General features: G+C 40.4%; 1 protein-coding gene across 1 annotated transcript in view; it reads right to left on the bottom strand.

The window, feature by feature from the left end:
* Positions 1-7,042: 7,042 nt before the first annotated feature.
* The window catches only part of LOC121614905 (vasoactive intestinal polypeptide receptor 1-like), a 28,807-nt gene continuing 13,890 nt past the window's right edge, over positions 7,043-21,959 (bottom strand). Inside the window, exons 3-13 of the mRNA XM_041949002.1 lie at positions 21,760-21,867; positions 19,711-19,811; positions 18,395-18,492; positions 17,554-17,686; positions 16,142-16,295; positions 13,224-13,284; positions 12,986-13,055; positions 12,530-12,624; positions 8,237-8,366; positions 7,432-7,473; positions 7,043-7,189 (exon numbers count right to left, since the gene is read on the bottom strand). Of these exons, the coding sequence (XP_041804936.1) occupies positions 7,043-7,189; positions 7,432-7,473; positions 8,237-8,366; positions 12,530-12,624; positions 12,986-13,055; positions 13,224-13,284; positions 16,142-16,295; positions 17,554-17,686; positions 18,395-18,492; positions 19,711-19,811; positions 21,760-21,867 (1,139 nt within the window). The remainder of the gene's footprint in view (positions 7,190-7,431; positions 7,474-8,236; positions 8,367-12,529; positions 12,625-12,985; positions 13,056-13,223; positions 13,285-16,141; positions 16,296-17,553; positions 17,687-18,394; positions 18,493-19,710; positions 19,812-21,759; positions 21,868-21,959) is intronic.

Below are 21,959 nucleotides of genomic sequence, written 5' to 3'. Positions count from 1 at the left end.
AAGTTAAATATCAACCAAACGCTGAACACCTCGCTTGTACAAATGCTCATTGTTTAAATGTTTCAGCTTGAATTTAAACATTTTTCTACAATCAGCCGTAAGTACAGAGTATGTCAAAGCATATTTTGAAAAGAAAAAGAAAAAAACTCATGGACTTTGTAAATAGTTACTTTTGGTGTCGAGATCAGAATTTCTTTCTTTCGCATAATGCAGTAATGTAATGACCTTTTCAAACAAAAGGAACTGGAGCCCAAATCTGTAGACTTCATCACACATCCTGAGGACCCAGAAGACCCTGCCCACTATATTCTGAACTATTTGTTTGTATGAAGAAACACACACACATTCACACACACACACACACACACGCAAACACACACAGAGTATATATAAGAGCTTAGTGCCAAAATGAGTGAGTATTATAGGGCAGTGGTTCCCAACCTGAAGGTCACAGGATGAATCAGAGAAGTCGTGAGATGTCAGATACAGCAAGTTGGGAACAATATTTTTCTGTTTCGTGTCTTCAGGCTTCTAAGAATATTCAAATAAAGCATCCGAGAAGGTAAAATCACACTTATGTTTAAGTCCTCACAGGTCGTAGAAATGTGTAGCTTTTGATTTTGTGTTGTTTTAAAGGGTCACAAGACAGGAAAGGTTGGGAACCACTGCTGTAGAGGATAGCCAGTACCTGAGGAAATACAAATTTTAATAAAAAAAAATAAAAAATGTACTCTCTGAACTGATTTGTTCTCACAGCTAGTGTCAGTGGAGAGCCTTTAGTTGCGGTACAGTACTCTCCTCCAGTTGATTTCCCCTTTCACAGACTTGTCAGTCATGTCCTTGCAGACTGTGAACATAAACAGTACATGTGCCATTTAGTGGATGCTTTTATCCAAAGCTCCTCGTAGTGCCATGAATTCATATGTGCAGCATTTTATTATAGGCACTGAGAATCAAACCCTCGACATGCTCGCGAAGATAAAGATGGCCTCTTTTCTCTGAGCCTCAACCCGTCACGCCGCGTGCCATATATTTGATTTCTGTTCAATGAATCATCTCCTATACTCACATTCCAAAGTGCCTAGTCAGTCACAAATAGCTCTCACTTTCATTTACAGGACAATGAACAGACATGTTAAAGGTGTAGAAAGAATGTACAGAGTTGGTGTTTTGTTGTGGGTCACTTTGTAAAGTTATGCTTTTTTCAATGTGTGCTGCAAGAAAAGAAAACAAATGTTCTGCTCATTTTTTGGTGAAATTCTTCTCTTCTTCTCTTTCTCTTTTTAATAACTTACACCTTGAGTGAAGCAAGTCCTGCTGTTTTTTTTCCCCTTTTTAACCATGATTTGTCAAGACCTGAGTTATAGCTCTCCATTATCGCTTCTTTATTAAACCTCATGGTTACAATAATCATCTCTTCCAAATGATCCAGTCCATTTCAATTCAGCACCGACGCCGAACACATAAATGGCTTCAAAATAGAAACAATACACGTTGTTGCATTCAACGCAAAACACTTTAATGTGACAGCTCTTGACAATCGCAAAGTTTTGCCCATTTTCACTTTCTCTCTTTTAGTTTGTGCACAAAACAAACTGACAAACAACAGTCCTGGTGGGGAAATTAAACCACTCTGATTCCAAAGAAGCTGGAATGCAGTGTAAAACATGCATAACAACAGAATGCAATGATTTGCAAGTCCTTTTCAAGAGATATTTAATGTTAAAACTGCTAAACCTTATTATCTTTTTGTAAATATACATTCATTGTGAATTTTCAGGCATCAAATGCATTCTGTTTTGATCTACGTTTCACACACCGTCCCAACTTCTCTGGACTCTGGATTCTCAGATGAAACGTATGGAATGATATGTACAGGAGGGTTTATCCACAATATTTACTCAAGATATTTATTTTTTGTACATCATCTGAGTGGATTGAAAGAATGTAGTATCTTTAAACAATGAATTCATGGTATTGTTGAACAGATAAGAATGTATATTTATTTTCCATAAAGCAGTGCCATGTGAAATGACTCAATGTACAGTATACATGCTTTCTTATGTGTGTAGTTTAGTTGTATGCCATATGTATGATTTCATTACATTGATTGATGTTGCTTTTTTTGGTCAGAGTGCCATAAATGTCGTGCCATGGTGGGAGATGTGTGGCACAATGTGTAATTTCTGATTTGAAAGAAAACAAAAACACTTACAGGAAACTGCTGTCCAAAGCTGCACAGCTTATTGTGAGAGATAAAACAGATTTAACCTCTAAAAAAATCAAAATAATACAGACAACACATACAGACTACTGAAGAGATGCATCTGTGTTATGCATCTGCTTGGCTGCTTCTGGACGAAACAGTGAGACACAACACTATTATCAAGGGAGCCACAACCAGAAGCAGAAAAAAATAGCATTTTTAATTAGGAAGGGTTTAGAAGGTGGAACAAGTGCGACAGATAAAACACAAAGTGTGTACGAGGGTGTGATAAAAACCACTCCGCTGCTTACGTGTTCTATCACCAGCCGTCACTCTGAGTCTGAATCGGCTCAGATGGAAACGACCATGTCTCAAAGCTGTTACTGTCTGTGAAAAGAGGAGTAGAAAAACTCCTTTCTTGACCATGTCTGTGCTGTATCTTTGTCTACCACAAGGTGGCAACCAAGTGTTAGAATTTCAGTTTGATAGTTTCACAGAGAGGGGGAATTTTGACTGGCAATGATTTGCTTTTTGAGCCTTGTACTTTGGATTTTCGGATGAAATAGGAGTAGGGCTGAGCATCGAGGCACCTGTATGCCACATGCTTAACATTGTTCACATCTACTGTTTGTGATTATTGTTTTTTTTACACAAATGAGAAAACAAGCCTACAAATTAGATTTTTCTAAATGAGGCCTGATGTGTAACACTTTAACAGCTATGTTGGTGATTTTGTTATAGTGCCCCCTCTCAATCCTAAAATTTTCTTCCTGCTCACTTTAGTTTCAAAACAAACTGTGAACTCTGTGAATTTCAATGCATTTACTGATGGGAGGACATTTGCACTTAGTCCTACAACATTTGCACTTAGTCCTACAACAAAATCAGGCAGTGTAACTTTTGGCCTAATTTTAGCTAAAGCTGACCACACCTCTCTTCACACACACCTATTCTTAAAGTTAATTTAGCATTATGATAACACACAAATCTTTAAATATGTGTCAAAGAAAAGCCTGTGACATGTTTTCCTAAAGCAATAGTCTGACATTCTGAGAAATATATTCACTTCTCTACGAGAGTAACATGAGAAGATTGATACCATGTCTGTATACTAAATGTGACGCTACAGGCAGCTGCCATTTAGTTGAGCTTAGCACAAAGACTGGAAGCAGGAGGGAACAGCTACCCTGGATCTGAATTTCATTTACACATATAATTAATCAATTACTTTCTACTAACTAATATCTACTAGCTAGTGGTTTCCCCCCAGCTAGTAGATAAAACAGCTAGCTAGTAGGGAGGCTAACTACAGCAATAGCTAACTTATATCCACTAGCTATCTATTCCCAACTAGTCGTTAGATAAAACACTCAGCTAGTAGATATTAGCTACCTATGAGCGATCTTATATCATCTAGCTAGCTATTCCTACCTAGCAATCAGTTTAAACACCCAAACTAGCAGATATTAGCCAATGAATAGCTATCTTATATCTACTAGCTAGCTATTCCCACCTAGCAATTACTTTAAACACCCAGCTAGCAGATATTAGCCAACAAATAGCTATCTTATAGCCAATAGCTAGCTCCACCTAGCAATTACTTTAAACACCCAGCTAGCAGATATTAGCCAACGAATAGCTATCTTATCTACTAACTAGCTGTTTCCACCTAGCAATTACTTTAAACACCCAGCTAGCAGATATTAGCCAACGAATAGCTATCTTATATCTACTAGCTAGCTCCACCTAGCAATTACTTTAAACACCCAGCTAGCAGATATTAGCCAACGAATAGCTATCTTATCTACTAACTAGCTGTTTCCACCTAGCAATTACTTTAATCACCCAGCTAGCAGATATTAGCCAACGAATAACTATCTTATATCTACTAGCTAGCTCCACCTAGCAATTACTTTAAACACCCAGCTAGCAGATATTAGCCAACGAATAGCTATCTTTTATACACTGGCTAGCTGTTTAAACATCTCCAGTCCTTGTGGTATCAACATTCTCATTTACTCTCAACAAGAAAGCTAATTTCTCTGTTTCTCAAAATATCAAACTATTTTTACTTTTATGTAGCTATTGTCAATGTGGCAAATGTCTGTGTTTAGATGCCTTTTCTTTGACGGTTGTGTGTGTTGAGCCAGTTTTATCAAGTGTTGAGTGTATGTGTGTGAGCTCTGTTGATTGCCAATGAATTTTTGAATGTACCGATGTTGCTCAGCTGCTATTAAATGTCTCCTGCTTTGAATTTGCCATGGTGTACAAATGATGTCTTTTCTTGATCATATATACAGTACACAGGTATGTGTATTTTTGGCACACAGGTGGACCCCTTGACAAAGACCTGTAATGTTTGTGACCGTGTTTTTGTATGTTTATGTTTATGTAGCTGTTTTCAGAGTGTGTGTGAGTGTGTTGGAAAGTTGGAGAGAGTGTATTCTGTACGCATGTGTATGTAATGACAAGCATTCATGAGGATATAAGTAACTTAAATGTCAAAAGAATATCTATAAACGCTCATACATTATGTTCTACCTGTGGCAGTGTGTTATGTGTAACATGCGTTCTGGTGTCCAACATTCATGTCCAAGGTTGTGTAAATTTGACTGAAAAATAAATCTATCTGTGGTAATTTGTTGAATTTTGTGGACAGTGTGTTCATTTCACTCAGCTGGCCCATCTATCCATTGGTTCTCTTTCCTAATGTTTCAATAAGTTCTGGGGACCAAAAAAATCCAAATCAATGTACATACAAACAGATCATGAATAATAATTTGCCTCATTCGCACTATCTGGAAATTGATTTTACAATATGGTGGTGAAATTTATTACTAATTAACAGGCCTATACACTAGTCAAATACAAAAACAGAGCTGTTAATACCACAGAAGTTTCATTTATTACTGTGCTTTTCCCTACACAGGCCAACCTTTAGATCCACAAGAACAACAACGGAAATACAATATATTCAGTTTGAAATAAAGTACACATTTAATCATGATGTGTACTGACAATGATGGTCAAAGTGCTTAATGGTACAGTACAGTGGATTATTCATGGTCTATAAAAAAAATCATATACCTCGGATGCAGTGATTTGAATTTTTCTCCAACATTGTCATCAAAATGCGAGGAACTTGCACATGGATGAAAATCTGACCATAAAGATGCAAAATGGTACTCAGATCTCAAGTTCTCTTAATTGACCAACGTTGTACGCAGTGTGCCACTTTACTCGCTGCTCAGATTATGAAAAAATAATAATAATTAGAAATTCTACACATTGAAAGAGCATTTTTACCTAAAAAAAATCAAACAGCATAGACAGCGATTTATATTACACTGTTTTAAAACTGATTTTCTTTATTGTTTGATAGAAACATCTGACGAGCCAAACTGAACCTCATTGTGGGCCAGTTTTGGCCCATGGGCCCCCCTTTGGGTAGCTGTGGTCTGGTTTTATACAGTACCATTTTGAAGCCATTTTACCATGTTAATGTCTCCTGTAGTGCAACGAATGTACCAAAAAATATAGGATTATCAGATTTGGCAACAACATAAAAAAACAAGCTTTTAAATATTCACAAACTGTGTTTGAAAGGTGGCTCATGACAGCAGACGGCTCCTCGAAATATGAATGTCTTTCCAGACGTGACGTACCAATATATGGCAGCTTCACACACAAGCAAACACACAACATTAAATACATTCACTCAGGTTCCTCTGGATCTTCCAACTGGTTCTCATTCTCAGAGCGTCAAATACCGACGCTTTGTCACGCCCCTCACCATCTCATAGAGACGCACAAGGCGCCCTTCAGCATCTGTGTGACAGACACCGGGCTTTCAACTAACTAAACCCATCCATGGCAATATTAGACGCTGAGAGCAACTGCTCCATCCGTCCAACATGTTCAAGCACAAGGTTTAGGCACCGAAACTACTTAGGTACACCAAAAGATTCTTCACTTTTGGTTTCTCACGGGACACGAACCTCGGTCTCCAGGGTGAAAGTGGGTGAAAGTCTTTCTTGCTCGTTATACTACGTCACCTTGCTGATATTATATTATGAATATCGCTGCGGATGGGCTTACAGTTAGTTGATAGCCCTAAAAAAGGGCACCTACCTTGTGTGTCTGTGTGAGAGGCTGAGGAGCTTGAAAAAATGTCCCTGGGAATGAGACCAGGCTCGATCTTCATGATTTAAAATTTCTCTCTAGCAGCAGGTGAATTGGTGCACAGGGTTTGGTTCAGATCAGTCCTGCACTAATGTTCAGCCAGCGCCGAAATAGCGTTGATGCTTCTGCACAGTGCGTCACAAAACAAACTGACAAGTTAGGCTCATTTCACATAATTTAGCAAAGTTCAAACATCCACTGTTTCCACAGCTGTCTCTATATAATCCCTCAATATTTGCTCATTTTTGTGATTATGCAGTCAAAACTGTACAAACACAACCATGTGAAACCATCCTCCAACAAGCTCCGGGTCAGCTCCGTCTCCACCGTCTAATGCTTCCACAGTGTCATTATGGCATCCTTACAAATCAAGCACCGGTGTTCCTTTACTTTTTACTATTTTTGGCTGCAGCAATCATAGAAGAAGGACCACAACCATCATGGAGGAAGGACCACACTGATTAGGCTCATAACAGGATGATGTAATGCATCCTGACACAACATTTCCTCAATCACTAATCAGTGTTCATTAAGGTCTTCTCACAGAGGTGTTGTTGAATTAATGTCACCAGCAGGTTGAGCTTTGAGGGCTGTCTCTGATATTTTGCTTGACATTCTCACAACAAACTTTCTCTCATGGACAGTCTCTTCAAATCATACTGAAGAGATGTTACCGCTGGAAGGAGGCCGGCCGAGCCCTCTGTGGGCTCTAATTGTGATCTGAGTGATACTTCGCTTGGCTGGGGTGAGGTGATTTTGACTGTGGCACTTCCTCAGCCATCTCCGCAGCTCTGCTTGGACCTGCGGGCAAACGGATTTGTGCAGAGCTGTACTGGAGGCAGAAATGTGCGCAATTCAAACGTTTCTGACTTCGCTGCCCCCGGTGGTGGTATCAGAAAAGACACCCTGGCTGATAACTTGCTGTAAAACTTGTTGGAAACTGCAGATGCTACATCTTTAAGCAGCTGGCTTTTGACTCCCTCTGCTGAGAATGAATAAATGTTTGGCTTTGAACCACCAAACCCTCACCTCCATTCACTTACCTCTCCATTCATGAAACAGTAAAGCAGCGCCACCACAAAACCCTGCAACACAAGAGACATAGTGACTGATTTACAATCATAGCTGTCTAATCTCAAATGCACACTCCACTTAAACAACTCCAGAAAATGCCGACTGTAGGCATAGACCGCTTTAAGGTGGGTTGGGTGTACATTTCTCAGATAATGCGATTTTTGAAAATCACTACTTAATTAGTAAGTAGTAATTATTAATTTATATTACGTTTCATGTTAATCTCTTATTTGCATCAGTTTAATTTGGCATGTTTTATGTCTGGCGAGCAGATTAGCCAGCCCATAAGGCCCTTAGCTCCTCAGTCAATACACAGTGACCAACATATGACCTTTCTCTTATTCTAATTTTGGTAAGTCATGAATATATAAAGGCAGAGCAGATATCCAACTGCCACATCCCAGATTAGAGTCTGGTCATTCTCATTCATTCATTTCCCGCCATCTCTCTACTGTCAACCCTTTAACAAAGGTGTTAAAAAGAATTTGAATTCCAAAGACTTTTTTCAGGGAACACATTTTTACATGTCACATGGTTAAAAGCAGATGCAAATGATACACTTAATGATGTCAGGTCTGAGACAATGACCAGAACAAATCCATCATCAATGTGATTATTGACAGCTGTGCTTTTCCTACAGTGACAAGTCAAAATGTCTGCCATGAAAAAGAGCACCCTGCTGTGAATAATTCATCTTTGGTAGCTTTTTGTGATCTGTCTCAATGTGGTTTTAAATCTAGACTGTTGTTTGGCTCCCTGGCTGTTGTTTTATACCTGAAAGGATCCGAGCCCCAGCTCGATGTACAGTCTGGCTGCCACACCGGTGTTCTCAGGCAGGAAGGCAAATACTGTGTAGTGCATCCCGAACAGAGGGATGAGGAACAAGGTGGATTTAGCCAGCCTCCTGGGGGAAACAAATAACAGAGGAATGAAAAGCTACACGTCAGTCTAGGTAATGTGAAGGCAGAACCTTGTGCTAATCCGTGATAAAGTCCCTGAAAACACTTTTTCTCAATCAGCTTCTTAGTCTGAGCAATGGGTCCTACAAGAACACTTGCCAGAATAGGAACAGTTAGGGCTGTTTCACATGAGACATTTCTGTCTTTTGTTTGTTTAATCTGTGCTCTTTCTTGGTGTTTTGAAGTGTGTGGAGCCATGCATCAATCAGAGTTTAGCAACTTGGAATCAAAATGTTTGTTCATGTTTCCAGGCCATTGTCAATCAAATCTGATTTTACTTTACTTATTTACATTTAAAGTTACCTAGAGGGCCAATATCCAGCAGCGTTTAAGTAAGAAAATCAGAAAATATAGGGGTAATCATGACCTTTCAAAGTTTGAAACATTCACCTTTATCAGTGTCAGTCTAATTAGTGTTTTAGCTTTAAATGCCAGACTCCAACAGCAAAATGCAAATTCTGCCAAGTTAGACCGGATGTGGTTGATACCGAATCTTCATTAATCATACTGACCTATAAAACAACACTGTCATCAGGCCTATCAGTGGAATAGATTTAAATGTCAAAATACAAAACCCTGACGCATTGTGCTGAAAGCTTTGTTCAAATCAGGGATGTCTAAATATCGTGCAAATGTTACTTGATTGTGGTGACGTTGCATTGTTGCATCAATCTGCTGCAAGGTATGTGGTTTGGAAAAAAAAAAACTCCACCTCTGCGATACATCCCAAAAATCCCCAAATCACAACTGATCAGCACCCCTACTCATGTGTCTGCTTATGCTCATTTGAGGAAGACAGTGAGGGAGATGTCAGATGAGGCTGCTAGGTCTAGTCAGTGGATATGGATTAGGAGAAATAATAGTAGTTGGGGGGTGAAATAAAGGCAGTGAGAGGGTAGGGGGAGGCAGAGGACATGCATGCCTAATCTGGCAGGAGAAGAGGTTAAAGTCTGAACAAGACACCTCTCCTCTGCTCTGCTTTCTCCGCCCCATCTTCTCGCTCTCCCAATAGGAAGAGATCCAGGAAGAGGAAGTGTAGATAAGGTGGGGGTGTGGCCAGCTAAAGTCTCTCTTTGGGACCATGTGGCCTGTTCAGGTGAGTTTGCGTTGTAAGATACAAAGTTGACTTTTTTTTTTTTTTTTTTTTGTTCTTTTTTGGTTGTTTTCCTGTTTTGTTTGTTTCTTGAAGGAAATGTTAGGGTTTGTTGCTTCTTGAAGGGAATGTTAGAAGAGGCTGCTAAATCTAGTCTGTGGATTAGACCTCCACCTTCAGCACCCTCTAAACTTTCTACCCCCTATCCGAACCAGGGTTTGCATCCCCACACCCCGCTTTTATTGGTGCAGTTGGTGAGAGGCAGGTAGATGATGGTAGTGCGGCACTTGGCAGTTACATGTGGCATCTAGGCCTGTGGTAGCATTGTAGCAGTTATCAATAGCTAAACGGTAGTATGATAGTATCTTAGCAGTTAGCATTGGCATCTAGCAGTTAACATTAACAGCATAGGTGAATCTAGCTGTATTGTCCTCTTCTGTTCTTATTAGCGGTTAGCGGTTAGCATTTAGCATTACCTAAATGGTAGCATCGGTACTGTATTGTCTTCTTCTGTTCTTCTTAGCAGTTAGCGGTTAGCATTAGCATTAGCACTAGCATTAGCTAAATGGTAGCATCGGTACTGACCACTATCTGGAGATTCTCCTAAACAGGCCTGGGTCAGCTGAACGTGGCAGTGCTGTTTGGATTGTGTAGGAGCAGTGTGAACTGGCACTAGGGGGGGTGACTCTGGGACGCCGGAGTTCACCGCCTAGCCTCCTGGTTGTGTAGTGGGACTAAGTAGGCGAAACACTGTTGAAGGGAGGTATCCACCTGATGACCCCCCGGAGACGTGTTAGGAATCACTGCTCTTTGGCATGAATAGAGGCAGATTAGGGGTCCAAGGTTCTTCACTGAGAATGAATCCTCTTTTTGAGCACAAGTATCTTGTGTTTAAATTAAAATACGTGTCCACACATATCTAATAGCCAGATCCATCACAGCCAAGTCAAAACATAATCTACGACAGATCAATAAACAGCAGTTTGTCTAACCCTAGCAGAGATGTCTGCACATTGTCTTGTTCTGTCATGATTATGTCAGATTCAAAGCATGTAGGGCGCTACAATAGTCACCTGAATATTCTCAAAAACCAAAATAATCATTGTGAGAAGAAATAACATCACTGCCTCAGCTGCTGAAAGATTAAAGAGAAAAAAAGCATCAGGTTATAATAGGATTGTGTTTGTCTTTTGTCACACCTGGGATTTATGCCTTTGTGCTCACGTCACAGATCCGTCTGAATCAGATTGGAGTTCGTGAGACAGAGATGAAGCTTCTGAAAGTGTGAAACCTTCATTGAACCGGTGGAACAATCCCGGAACAATCCTGTCGCACGGTGATAGAGGAGACATCTATTTCTGGTATCTGGTGCTATTTTTACGTGCTGCTCTCATTCTAAATTAATTCAGCTGAGCTGGAATCTGCACCACCCAAATGTCAAAAGGAAGGAGGGATTCATTCTGCTAGAGCAGGATTTTCTCTCACAGCAGATTCATGGACGCAGCATTTTCTCTCTTAAACGGAGAAGAAGAGTTCAGCATTTTATCAAGGGATTTCATCGATTCACTCTCCTTTCCCTGTTCATAGAAAACTCCTCAAAGAAACTGCCATCCACTTCCAAAATTTCTCACTAAGCAGTTTTACCTCAACACTGAATAGCTGCTTCATAGTTTAAAAGAAGCACTTGAAAGACTTAACTTTGTCTCCAAGTGTATTGAATGGAGAAAAGGAGCCTCGACACTTCCAGTGCAAGTAAATGTAATTTGCCCTAATCCTTCTTTTCTCCATGCTAGCTGCTCCATGAGGCTGTGCTAAGGCACAGATCTTTTAGCCAAATGCTAACATCAGCATGCTAACCGGCACCCATAATGCTAATTCGCGCACAGTGACAATGTTTACCATGCATAGCATCATAGAGTAGCATGCTTACATTTCCTAATTAACTCAATGTGCACCTGAAGCTATTTAATGTATTCTGTTAGAAACCAAAGTAAATAAATCATCTTAATTGGCAACATTGGCATGATGTTGCCAAGCTTATCTTAGCTTAAACGGCTACACATAATTAATGGAAATCCAGCCAATAGTCAGTCTAGACCAAGGTGGTGGATGGTAGATTTCATGTTTGTGGCTTCATTTTCTGTGTGTCATGAGTGTCATACAGAGCTAGTGCTAGTTGAATTTGCTCCAAAATCTAATCTAATTTGCATATCATATCTGAACATAATCTGAACATCATAGTCAGGTGGTGTCTTCTCTCAGGACCTCTAAAAGGTCAAAGGATCAAATTAAATCCAGATTTTTTCGCTTTTTCCAAAACTATTATTACTGAACTATTTTCACTTTTGATAGCTGTTTAAAAACAGGAACTTCACAGGTTAATTGAAAGACTCAATATGTATCTAAAATAACTACATACAAATATGTGTAATATGGGATTCATCAGTAAGTGGTATTGTGCCATACAAATCTCCTCCACCACTGTAAACTCCCCACAAAATTACTTAATCCTTTCATACAGAAACTATTATCCACGGCATATGATGAATTATTCCTTATTCATAGTTTCTTCAACAGGTCGTGTATTAAAACCCTCTTAGTTCCAAATTATTGAAATGCCACAGAGAACTGGAGGTGAAGTAAAATGAACATCTTATATGAAGCAGAGCTCTGAAGACGCGCCTGCATTAGCTGACTGGCATCAACAGCTTCTTTCATCCGTCACAATCAGTGGCCTATTCCTCAGCTGTCTGGCTACCTGCTGGGAGGAAACATCCAATCTTATTATCAGCTGCACGAGGCAGCCTTTATAGCCTGACACTTCTCACTAGTTTCGTGGAGGCTGATACAGGCTCTTGTCGACACCATGCTGATGCTGCTCCCTCCATCATCCCGAACCCTTCTTACCTTTCTATTGTGTTGAAGCTTTTGGTATTGCTGCCACTTAGAAGGTAAATTCTGATGAGGAATACTTTTCAGGTAAAAGTCCAGCTGTGTTTGTAAGTTGTGACTCACATAAAATGTCCAGTGTCATTGTTCCCAGCCATGGCTGAAGATTTAAGCTTTTGAACTAGAATCCGGATCACGTTGATGAAGATGACTATGTTGACCTGGCAGGGATATGTACACACACATATACACAATTATCCAATGTCAAAATTCACACATTCACACAAAACATACAATATTTTAATGAGTACAACTATGTAAACCTGCCACCATCCCACTTTAACAAACCAAACTTTAATACTGCTTGTGTTAAATTGGACATTTATGAACACAACAGGTATCAACAATTGACTTTTGGCTAAACCCCTCACCAAAATGATGATTTTTCAGTGTGCATGAGGCTAAGAGATATACATTGTGAAATAAACTGTTGTAGGGTGGTGTCTTTTTATTTAGCTTCTCCAAAAACAAAAACAACAGAGCTGAGGTGCAAGAAATGGATTGAACAGTGTGTGCACTCACCAGCAACGAGGCCGTTATTGGTCCTTTAATGATCCACCAAATACCAACATTATCTGTGTCATCCCAGCAACTGCAATGAAAGACGGATTGAATTTAGCATTAATATGATGTTACGCTCAAATCAAAAAGGAATTACTACTAATACTGCTGTTGAACATGCTGTGGTACAATGTTATCACAGCAGAGAAGCTATGAGATACAGTGAGATGCTTTTTGCACATCCTGTGGTACATCGTACCCTCTGTCATCGTAGAAGAATCTGGTCAAAACCCAAAGTATAAGAACTGTTGACGGGAGCCCTGCAACATAAGAGCAGAGATTAATTATTAATGCGTTTTGTTACTGTCAAGTAAAATTAATCTGAACGACACTCGAGCCCCGACACATGTTTACTGCATATTTCATGAACATGTTGGACATATAAAACATTGTGCCTTACTCTGTGTATCAAATTAATCTGTCTCCCCCTTGCCAGAAGAAGAAACAGACATGGGATAAAAGCAGGAAACAGGAGAGATAGCGAGATAGAACAAACCGGAAAGGAGCTGATAAGACACATCAGAGCCACTCTGGATATTGAGTGAGCACCACACACACACACACACACAAACTCAGGGTTGCAACAACACAGATCCTCAGGACTGAGAGGTGCAGATTTGTTGTGTTTGAATCAGGTTTGAATGTGATTTGTTGGCTGAATGGAGAATGTTGTGTAATACAGTAACTTTAACCACTGGCAGTTGAACTGAGCATGTACAATGTGTATTTGGCTTTATTAGTGTCATTAGAAAGTTAATTATGACAAAAAGGACAGGGCTATAAGCGTCATATGAAAAACACAATTTCCTTCCTCCCTTCATCATCCCTCTTCATTAGCAGCTACAGTCCAAGAGTTGTTATCTAAACCCTGTATGAAAACAAACTACAGTCTACAGCAATGCTGGCAGCTCTGTGAGGCTGCACTTGGGAACAGTGGTGCTTTGAATAATAGACTGAATGCTAATTTCAGCAACAACAATGCTAACATGCTGATGGTTTAGAAGATACTTAAGCTCCACTGTTAATATGTTTCTTAATGCTAAGCTAATATGGCTACCATGTTCAACCTATTAGCTTAGCATGTTAGCATGCTATTTAGTCATAAACGTTAATGGTGCTAGATGAAAAGTCATAGGATGACCAAAGTTATCAGGATTCATCCTTGGACAACATGGATATCTGTATTAAATTTCATGACTGTCAATCCAATGGAGACATTTCACTAAAAACCACAAATGTCACCCTCATGGTGGCACTAGATGAAAAGTCAGGGGATCGCCCATGATCCACAGAGGGATTCATCTTCTGTGGATCATGAATTTCTGTACAAAACTTCGTGGCAGATTTTGATCTGGACCGAAGTGAGGTATGGCTTTGACCTACAGTATGTTGTCTGTCAATTGAATTCAATTAACTTTATTGTATAGTTTGATTTCTCCAATAGCGCCACTAAAAACTGCTAACAAAGCCTTCAAATTTGAATGATCGTGTCTGCCTGAATTCTGGGGAACCAGCTATTCCTTAATGAGACTGTTGGCAACTGTTTCAGCCGATTCTTAGAGCCCCGAGGGTCTGCTCCCATGGACAGAGGGGGATTTAAGCATCCGTCCGACCTGCCACAAGTTCCATCTCTCTCCTTATCACAAATGCTCCTGCAGCCGTCTGACTTGTCTCGACACTGGCCGAGCATTACAAGGTCATTGCGACTCCTCCAATAAGCAGAATGGAGAATAAAAAGCTCTGTGCAGCTCCTAGAAATTTTGTTTCGCCAGATAAAGGCTAAAGGTTTCAGGGAATGAAAGTCCTCAGCCTGTAGTTGCTTGACTGTATTGTAACATTGTGGTGAAAGGAGTGAAATGATAAAGAGGCTGTGGAGCTTCACCAGAAACACTTGTGAGAACAGGCTTAAACAGGAAAATATACAGCAAACACGCAACAAAAAAAAAGACAATGGGATGGGAATACTATGGAAATCAGTTGACTGAGAAACACAGGATAACACAGAGGGAAAGCACTTAAAACATCCGCAAAGAGCTCAGGGGAAAACAAAGGGAGAGAGGAGGAAACAAGAGAAGTGCAGCCACAATCGCTGCTCACACACTGCTAATGTGAAAATCAAATGCTTCCCCTTTTTCCTGGGAATAGATTTCCAACCCAAACGTGAATATGTTGTGTATTAACAAGAGGTATAGAAAATAAAAGGAAAACCTCACCGCATCATTCAATGTACTGTAGCACAACACCAAAAACAACAGGTTCAGAAATAATGAGGCGATGCAAACTGACACGAAGCGGCATCCGTGTGAGTCAAAAACTGTTTGCTGAGTGTATCCAGGGGCCTCATGAATCTACCTCATAAACGTGCAGAAAGAACCAGAGTTTGTGGCGTGTTCGAGTTCAGTCAGAGGCCGAGCTGAACACAGACACACAGAAACACTCCCCGACGGTCGAGCTCATTCACTGTTTGGAGCAAATAAATGCAAACAGCCCAGCGGTCAGATTTGTGTTAATGACAAGAGGCATAAATTTGCTGAGCTTTCTGTCTGAACACATCATTCTATGTGATTTAGAAATGATCCCCCATGTCTGTGTTTCTTGCTGCATTTTTGCACGTGATAATCAAAGTCTGACATTTTCCCCCAGATATGACATCAAGGCTCAGCGTAACATCCACTTACTGAATGAGCTTCCTAAATCTGCACCCAAAATGCAATCAAAACTTTAATTAAGTTAATTAAGTTAATTTCAAAAGCAGCATCCATAATTCTCAATGGGAAAAGAGGCAGAAAAAAAGTTGGAAAAAGATGGAACTAATATTTTCACATGCCATCCGTGTTTGGTGAGATATTGAAGGTATTTCTACTGTACAAATTAAGGACATCACAGATTATCATGAGATTAAGATTACAAGCATTACAAGTTACAAGAGGTCCCCAGGTAATGCTAGTCCTGTGCGAATACGTCTTTAAAAATCCCCCACTGAAAGCTTGGCCTCCAAAAACTGCACTCAGTCTTGCTACTGAGTCGTTACCACCCCCTAATTTTAATTTACCAAGTGAGAATTTACCGCGAGAGGCTCGCCATCCTCACACGACGTCGGCAGTCGTCCCTACTCACCCCACCCAATCAGGATGTACCACCAGAAGTATTTCCGCTGAGAGACGAAGGTCAGGGCCAGCAGGGTCTGCAGATACATGCCCTCCACCAGCAGCCAGAAGTAATTGGCCAGGATGCTGAACTGGAAGAAAGCCACGGCTGACTTGCACGCCGTCTAGAGAGGACACAACAAAGCAAAGCGATTTAACAGCGAGCCGATTCAGATCCAGATGACTCGTTAAGAACTTTTTCTCATCTGTCAAAGAAGAAGATGACACGTAGAGATTAAAGTAGTTTTATTTTAAATTCTTTCTGTGCCGCAGCAAAGGCATTAATGATATCCTGACATGTCCTTTTCATACCACATTCTCCTATGAACATGAAGCAGTATTTATTTTATATTTACTGTTGCTCTGATGTTTGCATCCTGAAATGGCATCATACTCGCCTTTCCCGATTTGAGACTAGACCAGACTTTTCAACTTTCTAACAATCTTGCCTTCACGTTCGTGACCATGCATTTTCTCAGATGTGTTTTTAAACAGTTCGTTTAGCTTAAGATGTAGAAGATGTCGGAGAATTCTCTCAACCCAGACATGGTTCTCAGTGGACGACAGTCAAAAGCAAATCTGCTGTTTGTCTTCACATTTCCTCACAAGTGCATGAATGCGCTTCAACCTGCATCACTGCAGCAGCTGCAGCACAAACGCGAGCGCACGAAGAGCTTTTCTTCGTAGCTCATGACTTGAGAGGCTCTGGTGAAGCATTTGAAAGGGCGTGATTGCTATGTGTGTCTGCAAAGGGAAATAAAAGTTTTTGACAAGGGTGCAACTCCTGAAGCAATTTCCTCAATTTCTCTGATTCTTTGTACACAAACAAATTCCATCGAACACGAGTCCGAATGCTTGAAAGTCTTTTGTATAAGCACGAGACAAAATATTTTCAGTAATTTAGAAGCTTATTCTTCCAGTTCTGATTCACTGGTTCCATCAGGATCCCTGGTCCTTTCAGACGTCTTTGTTGTTGCTCTGATTTCTGTTCAAATATAAGTCAACTTAAAAAGCAAAGCCCTAGAAGTTTAGGGCATTATTATTATACATATGTTAAAATAATCTAATAATAAAATTACATTATTTTCTTATGAAATGTCCTTGAATGTCAGACCACTGTTAAGAGAAAATACATTTGAAGAGTTATTCTGGTGGAATGCATAAAAAATGAAACTTGAAAACTTCAGCTGTTGCTAAAACAATTCATCGTCGACTAATGAAAGGATTATGCTGAGAAATGACAGGCGCCCTTCATCGGTTTGCCACGTGTCTTCCCCTCTCTCGAGCCTCTTTCCTGTCCCTGTCCATCGTTAATTGGATCACAACGCAGATGTGGAAATCTGCGTCTCGATGGGAGCACCGTAGACTGATTAGCCCGCTCACCGTGGACACGGAGCAGTGGTCCAGGGTCTCATCAGCAAACAGCACAGTGTCCTTAATGAAAACAGCGGAGGCTCTCAGGACGAAGGAGGAGAACAGGTTGATGTGGATGTAGTTTCTGGTGCAGTGGAACTTTCTGAAAGGAGCAAACAAAGACGGGAACACACACACACACAAACAGCACTCTAGTCTATATCAGCCTCTTAAAGCTCCATTAGAATGCAGACCCACTGATGCCAGTTTTCGCCACTTCACCACTCACAACCTAGCCAGTAGCTTGCTGGTTAGAAAACATATATTATTATGTATGCTACGCTGCTTTTACCTTTAATTTTCTGTGCGTTCGCCACTTTAATACCATTTCATATTGTGCAATCATGTTATTGACTGTTGGGAAATATTTTGGGTTTATTTTTTCCAAGTGCAATTTTAACATTGGAAGTTTCCTGGGTAAAGGACTGTAAATAGAACAGAGTATTATCCACTGAACAGCTTCTTTGACATTTATGCTTCATGAAAAACTCACACACCGCATGCTTCGTATGTAAATCAGTAATTCATTAGACAATCAGAAGAAGAACAACTGCATGAATTTGCATGTGCATGTCCTCTGTATATAACCGAAGCTTTGCTGGTGAACAGTCAATCATCTGAATATCCGGACATTTGTATGTGTGTGACACATCTTTACACAATCGTCTCTAAAATAGCTTCTGCAGTCTCACTCCCCACCACTCTAAACACTCCTGTCAGGGCTTGTCATTCCAGAAATGTTGGGCGAGGGAGCATCCTAGCTGTTGTCCCTTTATGACCCTCTGTGTATCTAGGACAGTGTGTGTCTAACCTGAAGGCTGTAAACACCACGATGGCTGTAATGAGGGAGATGAGCGACGTGGCGTAGCCCACAGTGTAAACCTGTCTGAACATAGAGAGGTAACTCGTCTGGAGAGAGAGAAACAGAGAAAAATGGAGTAAACATCACCTGTGAAAATAGTCTGAAACTGTGTATCTGAATGGACTGATCGCTATGATTACAGGTATGTTTTCATTACTATAATCAATAAATAAAACTCTGGGAATGGAAACTGATGAAAAGTTCACTACAATTAAACCGAAAGATAAAAAAAAAAAAAAAAATCCTTACGTTTATGCTAATTGTGCTGCTTTAATTAAGTTTTATATTGTTTTATCAAACAGATTTGAGACTGTTACCCCAATTCAATTGTTAAACTTATTCTAAATACAAAAGTATCATAAATACATGTTGTCTTCACAGTAAAGGCAGCTAATGATTATATGATAATGCAACCAATATGTATAATACTCGAAACAGCTACACTATTCATACACAAGATGGCAGAACGGGTGACAAATATGCCTACTCAGCGGGGGTCAGTGCAGTGTTAAAGGGCTAAATAAATAGTGGGCTTGTGTAGGATAATTTGTATGGAATAAAAAAAACTATAAACATGCATGCTTTTTTAATTTTGGTTTTTACAGAATTTCTAAATGTCGCAAATCAATTGAGGCAACACCCTGGTAACACTGTACACTCATGCAGCAGCGTTAGATCGGAGGTGGTTTATCACAATACTGACGAATGTATGATTCCAGTGTATCGTTTCCAGTAAGAAACCTGCTGTCCTCACTTAGAGACAATTTTTCCAGAGGAGCACAGAGGATGATAGAGAGCTTCATCACATGGTGCAACAACAATCAACAACACTCCCACTTCACCAATCCAATGAGCTTGTGGTGGACTACAGTGCTTCAACTATGGATGTTGAAGCATTGTAGTCCACCGCAACCAAATTTGAAGAAATTCCCACAAGGTGTCCGTGAGATATGGCGTTCACAAAACATAATACATCCAACCAAGGCTTTTGGAGGCTTAACAAAGAAGATGGAGGGACCATAGCGGGTAGAGTGCAGGTGGTCAGAGTAATCAAATTCAAGAAAAATGTAATTTTTCGTCCACAGTTTAAACCTTTAACGCGAAACTGGTGGGGTCTTTGATGTTTCCCGGTAAAAGTGGCACCTGCACTAAACCTGCAAATAGGTCTGAACTGAAAAGGAAGCGGCAAGGGAGGAAGAGTGGGGAGGAAGCAGAAACAATATGAAAATTGCTCTGATTGGCACGATTACAACATATCTGCATACCTCTGATTCAGGCTCGCTGTCATCACTGAAAGCACAGGCCTCCTCGTAGGGCGGATACATTTCTGACCAACCATCTGCGGTGCAGTTCCTGTAAACAAACCCTGACGGGGGAGCAGACGGCAGGAATTCAGACTGGTTTCAAGTGTTTCCACCATCGCAAACATTTTCCCAAGATTCCATGCAACCTATTTAGAAGCTCAACCTATTTGCTAATTGTTACGTTCTTCTTGATCTTCTCTGTGGCTTCATCGAGACTCTGGTTCCTTTTGTAAAAGCATAAGTTGAGTTCCCGAGATCCCAAAAGGTTTGTTGTGTTTTGCACATTTACTGAAGCGCTGTAGTTATTAGTTACTACAGTGAGGAGGCCATTAATTCCTGATAACGGACACCTTGAAGGGCATTAGCCCACTTGTACCCAGAAAACAATTAACAACATTCATTTAGATTTTCATTGTTTTTTCAGAATCCATAACTCCGTTTCCCTGGTAACACCTGAGGGTTTGACTAATACCTGGAAAAATCATTACCATCCTATTCAGTTCTAATACAATGACAAATATTGCTCACTCCTGGTGGTTCGATCCCTGGCCTTGGCCGCCTGAATCCCGATGCTGTGCCTACATGTGAATGTCTTAATGCTGTGATGCTGTTCCTGTTGCTATGGTTACTCGTTTTAGATACACAGCCTGCACATTAATTTAAAACTATGAAGAGACAAGCAGGGACGCACTGATGGACACCCCGCAGCCAATCAGAACTGAGTATCAGCCTAGACAATGGTAAAAAGATTAATATTTTACAAAGCTATTTATATCACGCTATAAAGTGCCTCATATTCTAAATTACATACTGCAGCTACATTGTTATGGAAAGCTGTCATCCCGGTGCACTTGAATATCGGCACATTAGGGTCGCCTCACTGACATTTCCTCTCTTGGACCATTTTCGCTCCATTAGTGCTTTCAGTCAGAAAACATCTGACGCTTTCGTGTCCTTGTTCAAGTCCACTGGCGTTTAGTCCTGGTTAGCGTCCATTTGGAAGCAGCGGGTGTCAGGAGAAGGTTGTCAGCTGGCTCGCTCCCTGCACTGCTGTGTTTGTGGGACCGTACATGAAATGTGTTCGCCACTGGAAGCACGCGCAGGCGTGAGCCGGGCCGCTTGAACAAAGACACACAGAAGTGCAAACAGGCCGACCGCACGGCTGAAAGCAAAGATTCTGGCCTGTTTGAGCAAAATGCAATTCAGACCATAATGAGCCAGCATCAAGGTTAGGAGGACAGGACGTCATTCCCTAATGGTCCTGGTCCTATCTCACGTAATGAAGCTTTCATAATGAAACTCCTATCCTGACAACAGAGTCAGACACTTTTTTCATTTGTGTCTGGTTGCCTAAACTGAAAAACAAAGGTTCCAAATAAAAAAAAAAATACTAGTTGTCCTATAAACACTAATTTACAGATGAAACAATTAATAATTGATTAAGAACGACTTATATATACATAGAATACATACATATACATATTCCAACCTTTGATCATTTTGTGAAAAGAATGAATAAATTGATATATACCAGCAATAAATGTATGTTTTCTCCTAGTAACTCTTAATATAAAACCTCCGAAAAACGTTAACTCTTATATTATCAAACCTTGAGAACATCTTTCTTGTGTCATCAGCACTATCTTTCTGGCAACACAAATCCTACAACAGCCCCGAGAGGATGTCAGACTGTGACGTATGAAGCCTGCAGACGAGATTTAACGTCATGTCTCCTGCCAGAAACTTCCCAAAGCATATTATATATTCCTGCCAACAAACAAACATGAATAATTCATTCTGTGCTCCTTCATCAGGGTGACTCTAGCCTGTATTAGTGCTGCGGATTATACAGTACAGACAAATAAAGTTAGCAGTAGAGTCACAGTGCACCAGCAGATAATGGGACTTTTGCATTATTTTGTGTATTTTAACTAGGCTATTGATCAGATGGAAGGAATTGAGGCATTCTTTACTGTGCTTGTTAAGACTGGGATTAACATGGAAAGCAACCTTGATTGCTGGAGAAATGCTGGAAGACTTCAGAGCAGGACACGTTGACCACCTGCCCGACTTCAGCTCTCAGCCAGCATCCGATATCGTCCCACTCTGTTTTACATCCTGTAGGCACAGACAGAGGGAGGAGGAGGGGCAGTCGATAAGTGTGCGAGAGGAAACACTGGAAATTGCACCTGGCTGAGGTGGAAAAATCG

This window comes from Chelmon rostratus, chromosome 12 (assembly GCF_017976325.1).
Source record: "Chelmon rostratus isolate fCheRos1 chromosome 12, fCheRos1.pri, whole genome shotgun sequence".
Lineage (NCBI taxonomy): Eukaryota > Metazoa > Chordata > Actinopteri > Chaetodontiformes > Chaetodontidae > Chelmon > Chelmon rostratus.
This window is presented reverse-complemented; position numbering and strand designations above follow the sequence as displayed.